Consider the following 15088-nt stretch of genomic DNA (forward strand, 5'->3'; position numbering starts at 1 on the left):
TTTATTAAAAATTATTCATTTTTTAGAAAATATTTTTTTTTTTACAAATACATTTTCCTTTTTCTTCTTCTTTTTTAAAAATTATTTTGCATTTTTTTAGGGGATATTACATTTTTAGAATTTAATTCAAACTATTTAAACAAGTGTTTTTATTATTATATTGGAAATATTTGATGTTGGAGTAATACTTCTTCAAAAAAAAAAAAAAAAAAAAAAAAATGAGGAAAATAATTGAAAAAAAATTTCCATTTTTTATTATTTTTTATTATGTTTATGGCCATGTTTTAGATTTTTTTTAACTATAAAATATTTAAAATTGAACTAAAGAAACTATTTTTTATACAAATATGAAAATTTTTTCTTCTTCTTTTTTAAAAATTATTTTGCATTTTTTGGGATTTTACATTTTTAGAATTTAATTCAAACTGTTTCAACAAGTATTTTTATTAATATATTAGAAATATTATTTGTTGTAGTGTAACACTTCTTCAAAAAAAAAAAAAAACAAAAATAATTGAAAAAAAAAATATTTCCAATTTTTCATATTTTTTCGATTTGTTTTTAAGAATAATATAAACAACTTCATTCAATTTCAAATTTTGAAAAAGAAGAAATGAAATTACAATTCTACAATAAAATTAAATTAAAAAAACATATTTCGTTACAAAACATTTTTTAAAGCCTATTTTTAGGCGTAATTTTATTGTATGGACTTTTTCAAATTTATTTTCATATTAAATTAACAATTTGTGTTTTTTTGTAAAGAAATATTTGGAACAATGAAAACATATGTTTTTAAAAAAGAAATATATTAGAAAAAAATAAATGCTATTCACATAAACATATAACAAAAAAATAAGAATAATGAGAAAAAAAATAAACAAAAAATTAAATTTCTAAGGGGACATACAGAGAGGGGGAAAAGTATCAACATAAATTGCTTTTACAAAAAAATATATATAATAAACATTAAAACGTGGTTGTGTATGGAAAAAATTAAATTATTAAATATATTGCTTTTTTGGAAATTTTTGTTTTTTTCTAATAATTTTCGTTGCATAGTGGTTTTTTTTCGATATACATATATAAGTATTATTTATTATGGGTGGTATGACATGACATGATGATGGTGTGTAGTTTCATTTTTTAATTTTTTTGTTTTTTTTTGGAATAAGAGGCTTCCACGCAGACAGGACGAAAAATGTTACATTTCTTTGTTGTGGTAATTTTCGTTTTTCATTTTGTTGTTAGTTTTTTTCTTTTTGTTTTTAATCCTATAATAGACATTGATTATTTGTGTGTGATTTTTTTATATATATATTTTTTTAATATTAATTTTTTTTCATAAGCCTTTTTTGTTTGTTTGTGTTTTGGTTTGCAAGTATTGAAAATGTAATGGAAGGACTAAGAAATGTTTGAAAGGAATTTATTTTGTTTTTTTCATTTTTGTAATTGAAATCTGTACTATTTTGTTTTGATGGATTTTTGAATTTTGCTTGTTTTGATATTTTTTTCGCTTTTTTGGTCTTAGTTTTTGTTTCACATTTTTTATAACTATTGAAAGTTTTTTTAGTTTTTGTATTGTTTTGATATTTTGTTTTTTTGTGGGTGTTATAATAATATTTTTTACCAGCTCTTGTTTTGTTTTTTTTTTTGAGAAATATTAAATGGGGAGGAAAGAGCAACAGTTTAAGAGAGAGACTTATGCCAACTTATACACTTACACTTACAATTTTGAATTTTGTTTCTTTCGTTTTTGCCTTTGTATACATTTATAATATAACCATAAATTTTTTATCTCTCTTCTTTTTTTATAAATTTAATTTTTTTAATTCTAATTTATTTTGTTTTGTGTTTTTTTTTTTAGATTTTGTATTTTTAATCCTCATCATCAGATGAATCTTCGCCTTCATCACCTGTACTTTCAAAAAAATCAAGGAAATTCAAATTACGCTGTTCAAGAAATTCATACAGATAGATCTATAATGAGAAAAAAGAAAAAAACAATATAGGTGATGAAAAATATAGAATGTGAGAGTGTGTGTGATTTTTCAATAAAATTTTCAAAAAAGAAAAATTGTGATTAAAAATATAAATAACAAAAAATAATAATATAATATATGCCAAAAAATTAAGCCAAATACATAATTAAAAAATAAAATATTGAAAAATAATAATATGCCAAAAAATATAGCAATAAATAAATAATCCCTAGAATAGAATATTTATAATGAGAGATCGTATCAAACCACCACATTTTTTAATTATCATTTTTTTTTTTGCCATTAAACAATTTTATATTTAAACAAAATAGATCCTCAATAAATATTTGTTTTCAAATTTGAAACTGCTCAGAGCAAAAAACATTATCTTTTAAAATAGAGGAAAATAGTTTTTTTTTTCAGTTTGTTAAAATTTTTTTGGATACAAAAATTATTAAAAAAATTAATTTTAAAACAAAATTGAAAAAATATTTATGTCAACAAAAAACACATAATAATTTGTTCGACATTTTTAAATCTTATACAATTATAGGGACATTGATGCACCATTTACAATAAATCGGACGAAAATATATATGGGAGCTATATCTAAATCTGAACCGATTTTCACGAAATTTAACACACATCATTCTAGACCTAAATGATTAAGCTGTACCAAATTTCGTGCATATCGAAAGATATATAGGGACTTTGGTGTACCATTTACCTTAAATCGGACGAAAATATATATGGGAGTTATATCTAAATCTGAACCGATTTTCAGGAAACTTAGCACACATCGTTATAGACTCAATTCAGTACTCTGTGCCAAATTTCGTACAAATCGAAACATATGTAGGTACTTTGGTGCACAATTTACCTTAAATCGGACGAAAATATATATGGGAGCTATATCTAGATCTGAACCGATTTTCTCGAAACTTAGCACACATTATTCTAGACTTAATTCAGTATCCCACGCAAAATTTCGTGCAAATCGAAGGATATATAGGGCCTTTGGTGCACTATTTATCTAATATCGGACGAAAATATATATGGGAGCTATATCTAAATCTGAACCGATTTTAACAAAATTCAGTATCCCACGCAAAATTTCGTGCAAATCGAAGGATATATAGGGGCGTTGGTGCACTATTTACCTAATATCGGACGAAAATATATATGGGAGCTATATCTAAATCTGAACCGATTTTAACAAAACTTCGCAGACATCAGTCTGGACCTAAAACAGTACTCTGTGCAAAATTTTGTCCCAATCGGACAAATATTGGGAGTTTGGTGCATCATTTACAAAAAATCGGACGAAACTACATATGGAGCTATATCTAAATCTGAACCGATTTTCTCCAATTTCAATAGGGTTCATCCTTGGGCCAAATAAGTGATCTATGCCAAATTTCATCCAATTCGGATCATAAATGCGACCTGTACTTTGGTAACAAAAATACATGGACAGACAGACGGACGGACGGATGGACATGCATAAATCGACATAGAAAGTGATTGTATGCATATTCTCAAAAGGAACCATGGGTCTATCACGATTCCTTTTGCCTGTTACAGGTTAGGTTAGGTTTGGGGATATGCAGCATACAGAAATATATAAAAAAGGTAAGATTGAACTAAAGGTCGATGGCTATGGAAATCAGACAGAAGATGTGTTACTTGTCAAGGTTGTACGTTCCTAACCACTTTAGGTTTCTAATTATGCTGCAGATTAGAGCAGGTTCGGTTGTTGAGAAAAAGCACGGTAGAAAATTAGCACCCACTAGTCTGTGCCGTCTGTAAGCCAGGGCTGGGCAGTGACACAGGAGATGCTCAATTGTCTCCGTCTCCTCTTCGTCAACGCAGACTCTACAGTAATCAATTGCATCAAGATCCCATTTACTAGTAAAATCCCTGATATTGCAGTGACCAGTAATGATTCCTGTCATCACTCTAATTTCAGCTTTGCTCAGGTTCAACAGTGAGTGCATTCTTTTGGTATACAGAGTCGGCCAAATGGATCTTGACACGTTGCACCTAGGTTCGTTGTGCCAAAGTTCGTAGGCTCTTTCGGTAAAAATGACATATGGGTGGTTTGGTTGAGTCATCAGTTGCTAGATCAGTTGCTATATGCCTGTTACAAACATATGCACATAATACCCTGTACCACAGTTTGGTGAAGGATATAAAAATTAAATATTTATTATATTCTAAAGTAGAATATGAAATTTAGTTCTTCATTTCCTTATTTTTGTATCTTGCAGACGGTAGTTTTGATAGGACGTTAGAAATTAGGAAATTAAAGAGGAGATCTTCCAAAAGCATGGAATTTTGAATTCAATCAATTGGCATTAAAAAAATTAACATAATAAAAATAAATTTAACTAAAAATTAATTTAAAAAAAACATATCAATTTTAATAAATTATACACAAATATATATTGAAGATGATTAACACAAATTAAAAACTACAATATTAATTTCTATGTTTGTTTTTAAAGCTTTTGGTTTTTTAGTTATTAATTATTTTCTTTATCTTCTCCTCAAATAGAACACATTTGAAATTTGTTGTGATTTTGGAAATTGTTTTGTTAGTTGAATGTTTGTTTAATTGTTACGTTTTGCTTTTAAAGCCTTAATTTAATGTATTTTTTTTATTAAAATTAATAATCATTTGTGACCTACATCTACATAATAATACAATGTTAATTTGGAATAAATAGTTGGGAGGATTGATTTTTAGGCAATTATTCTATTTTTCTTGTAGATATAAATAAAAATTAAAATAATTTTTCATATGACTTAATTATTGTTGTTGATAATTTGTATTTTCTTGTTCGTTTCTTAGTTAATTTTTTTGTTTTGTTTCACAGCTTAAAAATACTATCATCATAATTGTTTGTTTGTATGTTTGTTGTATATATAGTTATGTATATATAATATTTAAACGAAATAAACCACATTTAAAAACGCTTAAATGTCTACATTTTATTCACACATCAGTTAATTATTTTTTTAATTTGTATTGAATGTTTGTTTGTGTGTGTGGTATTTTGAGGTGGTGGTTGTTGGTTTTGTTTGTTTCATTTTTTTTTAAATTTTTTTTTGAATGATGGCAATGACGATTTGCGAATAAAAGCAATGGTACTTTATTTTGTTTTTTTGGTTTGTTTGTTTCGTTTGAAAACCTTTAATTTTTGTTTTGTGTTTCTTGAGAGAAGAGAGTGGGAGAAATTTGTGTAGACGGTTGGTTTTGTAGCTAATGCTTTAGGATATCACACCTGTTTAAATTTTATGAATTTTTTATAAATTATTTGGTATTTTTTTTCGTAGAGAAAGAGCAGAAAAACAGCATAAGGGAAAAACGAAGAAAAAAACAAAAAATATTTTTTTATTAATTCGATTTGATTTTCAATTTAAAAAAAGGCATTTATTTATCTACAGTTATTACACAACAAACACTTATGTGTGTGACGACGATAATTTTTTTTAAAGAGAGAGAACACATCAAAAAATGTGAATAATTAAAAAAAAAAAAAAAAAATTTTTAATTTGTTTATAAAAGTAATAATTAAAACATATATAACAACAAAATTGTTTAAAAATGTTAAAAAAAGGAAAATAAAACTTGCCAAAAAATTAAATAAGAATAATTGAATAGATATATAATAAAATATTTAAGTATACATATAATTATTTTGACAATTGTTTTCGGTTGGCTAAATAGTGGTCGTTTTGCAATTTTTTGAAATAATTAAAAAATTGATGTTAAGCAATTGATTTTTAGCTTTTCTATTTAATACTTTAATTAGTAATTTTTAACATTTTTTTTAATTTTTTGTTTTGTAATATTAAATTAATGATTTAAATAGAAGCCCCTTTATGTGTTAATGCAATTGATTACTGTAGACTCTGCGTTGACGAGGAGGAGACGGAGGCAATTGAGCATCTCCTGTGTCACTGCCCAGTCCTGGCTTACAGGCGGCACAGACTAGTGGGTGCTCATTTTCTACCAGTATCAGCTTCTTCTCAACAACCGAACCTGCTCTAATCTACAGCATAATTAGAAACCTAAAGTGGTTAGGAACGTACAACCTTGACACGTAACACATCTTCCATCTGATTCCTATAATTCCAATTTTACCTTTTTTTAAATATTTCTGTAAGCTTCTCATCTCTCTTTATTTCCCCAATCTTCTCTCCCCTACAGATCTGTCCTTAACTCTTCTCTTCTCGTGGATCATCACAACGGACCTAACCGGTCTAAGAGTGCTGCAGCCACATAAGTGACTGCACATCCCCAAACTTAACCCTAACCTTATGTGTTAATCAATCGATCTTAGCTTTTTATTCAATACTTTTAATTAATATTTTTTGCATTTTTTATACCCTTCACCACTCTGTGGTACAGGATATTATGTCTTTGTGCATATGTTTGAAACATGCAGAAGGAAACGAGATAGACCAATGTGGTTCCTTTTGAGAATATGCATAGAATCACTTTCTGAGTCGATTTATGCATGTCCGGCCGTCTGTCCGCCTGCCCACGTTAAATTGTAAAAAAATACATTCACAGTTATGATCCGAATTGGATGAAATTTGGCATAGGTCACTTATTTGGCCCAAGGACGAACCCTATTGAAATTGGGAAAAATTTACCGATTTTAGGTAAATAGCCCAGAGCGTAATGAATAACGTCTAGAATGATGTGTGCAAAGTTTCGTGAAAATCGGTTCAGATTTAGATATAGCTCCCATATATAGTTTCGCCCGATTTTAGGTAAATAGCCCACTAAAGTCCCTATATATCTTTCGATTTGCACAAAATTTGGCAGAGCGTAATAATGAATAAGGTCTAGAATGATGTGAGTTAAGTTTCGTGAAAATCGGTTCAGATTTAGATGCAGCTCCCATATATATCTTCGTCCGATTTAAGGTAAATTGTATACCAAAGTTCCTATATATCTTTCGATTTGCACGAAATTTGTTATAGCGTACTGAATTAAGTCTATAATGACGTGTGAAAATCGGTTCAGATTTAGATATATAGTCCTATAGGTACCCCTGAAGAAAAAGAAGCACACCTAGATGTAACATACCCCATCTCAACATATTGTGATCTAACGCTAACATACGACATTTTGCAGGCTGAAAAGGAAAAAATGCATTTATTTTTAAGTTATTTATAAGAAATCGAATTAAAAGCCTTGGATATATCCAATGAAATAAGTGAGCACATTTTCTTATTATTAAGTCACTCCTGATAGATTCTGTTAGGTGTAACAACCGAGAAGTTGAGCTCTGACCACGTCGAAATGCATGCTGTGTGCGATAAAATTTGGTCTTTTAATATATGTTCACAAATTTTCAACAATGCCGGGAGTTGAGATTGAGATTGGTTGTAAATCCTCAGGACCACGGACTATAGCAGATTTAGGAATTGGTACTACTCGAGTCCTTTTCAATAATAGTGGAAAATTTGAGGTAGTTAAAATTGTATTTATTAACTCCAAATATATATTTTAAACTTTTTTTAATTATTATTTTACGAATTTTCGTTTTTTTTTTAATTTATTTGAGGATGAAAAAACTTTAATTTCCAAACATAAATAAATCAACCGAAACATTTTCCCATTTCACTCCAAAACGACCAACCATTTTAGCCATTCCGAATGTGTCAAAAAATTATGCATTTGTATATGTATATAAAAACAATAACCAAAAGAGGCCAATGATTTTATTTCATTGTGCGGTGGCTATAAACAGGGGGGAATATGTCACAAAAATATGAAACTGTAGAGCACAATTTCATACAGGTGGTCTTCTATTCTTTGCAAAAACGATAGATTAAATTTCAAAACCACCACAAATGTAAAATGAGACAAAGACCTTCAATATTCCTAAAATGATTCTCTTCCAGGATGTTTTCTAGGTTAGAAAATGAGTCGGAGTCCTTTGAAAACCCTAAAATGGGGAGCCCCCTGTATGCCAATATTAAAAAGGAGGGGTATTCTGTAAGTTCTCATTTTTGATAAAAAAAAAAATGGACACTATTGAAACAAATCCTCCTCTATATTGGCCATCAAGGCTGACATTGCCATGCAACTTTTGTAAGCAACTCTACCAAGTTCTTTGGAGAGAGAGAGGTATGAAAAGTCACAAGGGGGAAGAAATTCAAAAGAGAATCGTAAAGAACAGCAGCAAAGATCCTTAAAAAGGTTTTGTTCCCCATTTTGTGAGGGAAATCTCCAATAAACGGACAATGGTCAAATTGACATAAATATTTAACACTGATTACCAAATTCTATACTTTCTTGGTTCACCGAAAGTCTACATTGAACACAAGTGATCTGTAAGTCTATAAAAATAATTTCAAATGTTTCCCTACAAATGCCTTTAAATAAAATATACAACAAGTAACTAGTTTGAAAATCTCCTGATCTGGTTTTAATCACAAAATTCCACCACTTTTCAGCGCACACGCAACAACTTTTCATCCTTGCAACAACAACAAACAATAGTCCTTTATATTCCTTATGTTATTGTTTAGCTGTTTTCAGATATCATTGACCTTTTTTGCTTTTTTTGTTTGCTTGTTTGTTGAACACACAAAGAAATTGTGTGTGTGTGCATAAATATATAAATGTGTGTGTGTGAGAGCGTAAAATAAATACATATTAGAGATTCGTCATAATACTTACATCAAGTAAATTTATAATTTCATTATTACTGCGATGAATTTTACGAGCTTTTTTGGGACAGCCAACATCGACCAATTCACCATTGGGCAAGGCATGTTTGTAAAAGCATTTATTGCCAAATGGACATTTGCCATCACCCTGTAATAATCAAAAAGAAAATTGGGATGGAATTAAATGATGGGAATGAAATAATTAAATATTTAAAAAAGAAAACTCACCTTTTTAAAGTACTTGCAGTCTTTGATACCAAGAGCTTTTCGATAATCTCCCAAGAGTTTATCTTTTTCCTCTTTGGTCTCAACCCAAAAGGCACTGGGACAAACAAAATCTGAGGATACACGACATTCGGGGCAGGATCTGGAACATATATCAAATATTTAATTATTAAGATCACTACTTGTTTAAGGACCGGTTGCAGATCGGATTGAAAAGTTTATCAAAAATTGTCTTACTGTCTTTGGGCATGGATTAAAGGCTTTCTTTTGCGGAAAGACTACCGTAAGAAAAAAAATATATCATTGTAATCAGGGTCTCTATTTCTACGATCCGCGACAAGCCCTTAAAAGCTATATATATGATAATAAAGACCCCAATGGTATACTTTCTTTCTTGTTGATCCAGAGATATGAACCTGGATTTAAGGCCTTGTTCTTTGATCAGACTTCCCCAAGAAAACAATTATATCATTATAATCAAGATCTTACTTACTTAGCCTATTGTTGATAAAAAAATGTAAATCGATAACTCACCTGGTTATTTTATGTTCAAATTGTTTGGCCTGACGCCATTTACGTATACATTCTAGGCAAAAGATATGATTACAATTGGGTAGGATACCGAAACGTTTCTCCCTTCCAGCCTTTTCCATAATTGTATCGAAACATATACCACATGTCTTATCTTTGGATCGAGCTATGGCAAACGAAAGCTCCATTGCCTGTTCATGTTGTTGCAAACACTCCTTTTTATGTTTCTTTCGCTGATCTTCATCGCTTGGATGGAGGCAAAATTGGTCGCACATTTCACACAGCTCCATGTGTATGGCATACATACAAAACATACCATACGGACAAGGACTTTCATAGGGACACTCTTCATCAATGCTGGCAATTTCATGAAAACCACCACTTGCCATATGGGGTGGCAGACGGGTGCGGGCATGGACTGTGGGTCCAAAGACCACATCGGCCCAAGAGTGATTGGGATCAACAACATTGGAGTCGGATAAAACTTCACCACCTGCCTGATCTGCTGCCGGTATAAAGGCTGGGGCATTTGCCCAGTTACGACGGCTGGTACTGGGACGTTCACTGTTGAACGGGGTGGTGGTCGTGGTTGAGGTGAAGGAATTATTTGTGCCATTTGATTGACTGATTACCTCACCACCAACTGGAACGTCATGTGAAAATCGACAAACCGACCCAAAACGGCAAATTCCCTTTTGGAAGTAACGACAAATGGCGGGAGATGTGGGCAGTAAATGTGAGGTGGACGTTGAGGCAACATCATCACCAAATTCAGGACCACGCGATTTCCCGGCTGTCACTGCTGCAGATGATGACGATGAAGCTTCATCTTCTGTGGATGTTGAAGGCTGTTGTTGTTGCAGTAGATTTGTTGAAGTTGCAACATTTAAAGTGGCCGTACTCATGATGGCGATTGAAGCTAAAAACTGTGTTCTTGGTGGTGGTGGTAGTTTTTCAACAGTTCAACAACTGATTTCAAGAAACAAAGGTTCTGCTGCTGCTATCCTTTGGGTTTCTTTGTTTACGACACAAAACAATTGTTGTTGTTGTAATTTGTATTTAACTGTTGTTGCTGCAGCAGGCTTAAAAAAGCACAGCGCCTGCCTTTGCTTGCTCACCTTTTCTTTTTTCTTCACTTCACTTCGCAATCGTACCCAAAAACAACAAACAACACACACACACAAAGGAAACGGATATGACTGTTGTTGTCTTCTTCGTCTTCAGGGACAACGACACAGAGCAACAAACTCCTTTCGTCCTTACGACTTACTGGTTTTTTGAAGCGTCTGCTGCTGCTGGCTGCACTGTTTGCTAGCTGTTACTGTGTGTATGAATTGAAAAAAGTAAAAATAAAAAATTGAAATAAATACACAAAATTTTGAAATTCTTGTTGCAATAAATTCAAATGCCAAAAATATATATGATTCTCTACAAAAAATCGAAAAAAAGTAATGAAATTTTTGATTAATTACAAATTTACTTGATGTGTTTATTATTTTCAAGCAACAAACAACAACAAACACACTTGGCTGAAGGCTCAATTGTCGTTTGTGCTTTGCATTTTGCTTTACATTTTATTCAGCATTTCGTCATTTTTTCTTTTTTTCATTGCTTCTTCCAAAAACAACAAACAAGCAAATTTGCATTGGCCTTTTTCATGATTAATTTTGTTTTTAATTACGGTAAATTTACTCTCACTGGACTGGAATAATTAAATAATTTGCTCTCCTCACCTTCTTTTTTATATTCCTTGTGAAATGTTTCCTTCCAATGTCTGTCTGTGTGTCTGTTTGTAGGCAGTCTGAAGAATCTATTGCGTTCTTGACTGACTACTGGATTGGACGAATGAAAAAGTTATTGTAAATTCGCGACGACACAATAAAGAATGTCGTGCAATAGGGAATGAATCAAACAAAAAACAATTCACTGTGAAATGATTACCCTTGATGTGTGTGATGGAATTAGGAGGAAAAAGGTAGGGTTTTCTAAATCGACTTTGACTTGATGTTTGAAGGCCAGGTTTAAATGAATGACGTAATAAATAAAGGAAATTTTAATTAAATCATTTAAAATTATAAATACAGCCATAAGTATATAATAAATTGTGACAAATAAAAAATACATAAACAAATAATTAAAATAAATTTCATGGTACAATTAGAAAGGGTCAGGACAAATGGAAAGCAAGAACTAAACATTTTATTGAAGCGCATTTAGACTGGGCTTTTTAAATCGACTCGTTTAGTTAATCAAGTTTATATAAAGTTTTTATTTTATCAGCTGTTATTTGTTTACGTATACAAACACATTTCTTTGGTTTCAACAGCTGTCATATTTTTTCTTTTTGAATTGTAACATATTTTATAGCATACTTTAAAGAGAAGCCATTATTTTTTGGTGCAAAAACAGAGTTACGTTTCAAATTATCTCGATTTAGCATAGGATATCGAACAATTCGAGATAATGAATGAATTTAATTTTGTATTGTATGGTGAATCGGCTTCAGTTAGGAATTCAACCATGGAATTTGAAAGAAAAAGGAAGGAATTTATAAGTCGACTTTTAACTTAACATGTGTTTGCAAAAATTACGTTATAAAAGAAATTTTTATTAAATACCTAAAAAATTAATATATTTGAAATTCATCTGAAAAATTTTGAAAGATAAAAAAACGCATAAAATTGGAAGCTGAAATTTGAAAATTACCCTCACAATGGAAGGAAATATGTAAATTTTCACTCTTTTCTATATTCATCTAGCCTTTACATTCTGTTTTCTCTGCAAAAATCGAGCCCCTTTTGTATTTCCTAGTATTTTGACACTCACTGTACGCCAACACACAAGTATCCCCCATTTCGTTGCATGCAAAAGCTAATGACTATGAAATCCTAAGTACTTTGTTTACGATTAAAGCTGTCAGCTGTCATTTCAAAGTGATAATGCAAATAATTACTATTCAGTGGGAAGTGACAAGCAAAAATATTTAACAAAAATAAAATCTTCAAAAAACCGTAAAAATGGTTTTGGAAAGTACTATGATATGGTAAATATTAAATAAAATTTACAATAAATAGGTGGATAAAGGGATAGGGAGTGAAATAAGCTAAAAACCCTAAGGGAATAGCGTATTTGTCTCAATTTAATTGCCATGACTTTGAAGTAGTCCAAATTGTCCGTCTGCTTGATTTTGCATGACCATTGTCGCTTGCAAATACAACAAAAAATGCAATTTTAAATTTTATTAATTCTTTTAAATGTATTTATTTACAGTTTTGATAACAGTGATTACCAGCGTAATGGTGATTACTTTCCAACTCGGCTAAATGTTCAAAAAGATGGCATCAATCTTGTCTGTCTCACCAAAGTACGTTCCAATCCCGAAAACAATGTTGGTCTTATGACAATTTCCAAGTAAGTGAATTCGATTCTTTTTTTAGACAAGTAATTAATTAATATTTTATTTCTACACAGCACCGTGGAAGTCTTGGCCACCTTGACCAGTGATGTGGGTCGTATTTTCTCAAAAATGCATTTGGTACAACCAAAGGGTGAAATCAATCTGTTGACCGGCATACGTATTGCTCATGTAAGTATATTCAAAAAATATTCCTAAGAAGAGGGTGATTTGCAATTTTTTTTTATTTTCTTCCAGTTGGTTTTGAAACATCGTCAGGGCAAAAATCATAAAATGCGTATTGTTGTTTTTGTTGGCTCCCCCATTAAAAGTGAAGAAGCCGATTTGGTAAAATTGGCCAAACGTTTGAAAAAGGAAAAAGTCAATGTTGATATTGTCAGTTTTGGTGATCATGAGAGTAATAATGAAATTTTACAAGCCTTCATTAATACCTTGAATGGCAAAGATGGCACCAGTTCCCATTTGGTATGTGTTCCTCGTGGTTCAGGTTTATCGGATGCCTTGTTGTCTTCACCAATTATCCAGGGAGAAGATGGTATGGGTGGTGCTGGTTTGGGTGGAGCCGGATTTGAATTTGGTGTCGATCCCAATGAAGATCCGGAATTGGCATTGGCTTTACGTGTCTCTATGGAGGAACAAAGACAACGTCAAGAGGAGGAACAAAGACGTGCTGCTGGAGCCAGTACCGAAGAGACAGCTGGTGGTGAAAAAACCAGTTCAGGTGGTACAGCCACCACGGCTGCCAGTACAGCGGCCGTTGATGAACCAAATTCGGAGGAGGCAATGTTGCAGCGGGCCTTGGCTATGTCTACTGAACAGGTAGGTTTGGAAAACCGAAATAAATTTGTATTTCAACTATTTGGCAAACCCTTAGGACCAATAACAGTTAAAATATGGTTAATTGGGCTTCAATGAATTTAATTTTTTAATGAAAATAATTTGAAATTAATTATTCCTCTTTATAGAGTGATGATAATTTACCAGATTTTGCCAATATGACCGAAGAGGAACAGATTGCTTTTGCCATGCAAATGTCTATGCAGGATGCAGGTGAATACATACAAAATATTTGTAATGGAATTGTTTTCCAAACAAATTAATAATACCCCCATTTCTTTTTCAGCTGATGACACCGTTACCCAACAGGCCAAACGTCCCAAAACCGAAGAAAACGCCCCCATGGAAGTTGATGAAGACTATTCGGAAGTTATTGGTGATCCAGCATTTCTACAAAGTGTTTTAGAAAATCTACCCGGTGTAGATCCACAATCGGAAGCTGTACGTGATGCTGTGGGCTCATTGAGCAAGGATAAAGATAAGGACAAGAAAAACGATGGCGGCAACAATTCCTCAGACAAGCAGTAAAATTAAGTGTAATGCCAAGGGAAAACACATACACACCCTTTGCATATATATTAATGAATCATTTATTACTATATTATTAATCAATTGAAATGTCATTTATTTAATATTTTATACGTAATTCTCAATTGTCGAAAAAAACCGAAAATCAATTTATTGTGGCCCATTGCATTTGATGAGAATTATTATTTGCAAACCCAAAACAAATTGCCACTGAATACTAAATAATAAAAAATTATGCTTTAAATAAAAAGTGAAGTATTTTGAGGTTTTTGATTCTTAAAAAAATCTCTCTTTTAGACTTGATGACCCTTAGAATTTTTTTTAAATCCACGCCTTTTGGTCTTGAGGACCCTTAGATTTTTTTTTAAATCCACGCCTTTTGGTCTTGAAGACCCTTAGATTTTTTTTTTAAATCCACGCCTTTTGGTCTTGAGGACCCTTAGACATTTTTCTTTAAAAAATCCACGCTTTTTGTTCTGGAGGACCCTTACAAAGTTTTCTTAAAAAATCCTCGCCTTTTGGTCTTCAGGACTCTTAGAAAATATTCTTTAAAAAATGAACGCCTTTTGGTCTGGAAGACACTTAGAAAACATTCTTTAAAAATCCACTACTTTTAGTCTTGAGGACTCTTGGAAATATTTATTAAAAATCCACGCCTTTTGGTCTGGAGGACCCTTAGAAGATATTCTTTAAAAAAATCCACTCTTATAAATCTAAGGTCCCTTAAATGGTGGATAATGGTCACTCAGAAAATATTCTTGACCTAGCCGCCCAGTGTAGCCTCAATAGTTTCAAATATATCACGACTTCACATAACACATGATAAGCAGCAGCTATGTGCGAACATACGCTCGGTCAACTTCAAGAAAATTCT

General features: G+C 31.4%; 2 protein-coding genes across 2 annotated transcripts; one reads left to right on the plus strand and one right to left on the minus strand.

The window, feature by feature from the left end:
* Window positions 1-1854: 1854 nt before the first annotated feature.
* Window positions 1855-10339, minus strand: LOC133331023 (probable E3 ubiquitin-protein ligase makorin-1). The gene is made up of 4 exons (XM_061539426.1): window positions 9438-10339; window positions 8907-9045; window positions 8689-8826; window positions 1855-1980 (listed from the first exon to the last, which is right to left on the minus strand). The coding sequence occupies exons 1-4, from the start codon at window positions 10337-10339 to the stop codon at window positions 1879-1881; spliced, it is 1281 nt and encodes a 426-aa protein (XP_061395410.1). The 3' UTR covers window positions 1855-1878.
* A 2095-nt stretch (window positions 10340-12434) lies between these two features.
* LOC133331032 (26S proteasome non-ATPase regulatory subunit 4) lies at window positions 12435-14214 on the plus strand. Its single transcript, XM_061539438.1, has 6 exons — window positions 12435-12477; window positions 12705-12845; window positions 12906-13020; window positions 13087-13668; window positions 13815-13899; window positions 13973-14214. Exons 1-6 carry the CDS (start codon window positions 12452-12454, stop codon window positions 14212-14214), a joined length of 1191 nt encoding a protein of 396 aa, XP_061395422.1. The 5' UTR covers window positions 12435-12451.
* Window positions 14215-15088: the final 874 nt, after the last annotated feature.

Source organism: Musca vetustissima, unplaced genomic scaffold (genome assembly GCF_032173495.1).
Source record: "Musca vetustissima isolate MV318-11 ecotype Yass unplaced genomic scaffold, APGP_CSIRO_Mvet_v1 utg46653, whole genome shotgun sequence".
In the NCBI taxonomy this organism is placed as follows: domain Eukaryota; kingdom Metazoa; phylum Arthropoda; class Insecta; order Diptera; family Muscidae; genus Musca; species Musca vetustissima.

Excerpts from the sequence above, each read along its gene's own strand:
- LOC133331032 (XM_061539438.1), top strand. The coding sequence starts at position 12,452 with ATGGTTTTGGAAAGTACTATGATATG. Across the intron at positions 13,021-13,086 it reads CCGGCATACGTATTGCTCAT|TTGGTTTTGAAACATCGTCA; the intron begins GTAAGTATATTC and ends ATTTTCTTCCAG. Across the intron at positions 13,669-13,814 it reads TGGCTATGTCTACTGAACAG|AGTGATGATAATTTACCAGA; the intron begins GTAGGTTTGGAA and ends TCCTCTTTATAG.
- LOC133331023 (XM_061539426.1), bottom strand. The coding sequence starts at position 10,339 with ATGAGTACGGCCACTTTAAATGTTGCAACTTCAACAAATCTACTGCAA. Across the intron at positions 9,046-9,437 it reads TTTGAACATAAAATAACCAG|ATCCTGCCCCGAATGTCGTG; the intron begins GTGAGTTATCGA and ends TATATGTTCCAG. Across the intron at positions 8,827-8,906 it reads ACTGCAAGTACTTTAAAAAG|GGTGATGGCAAATGTCCATT; the intron begins GTGAGTTTTCTT and ends TGATTATTACAG.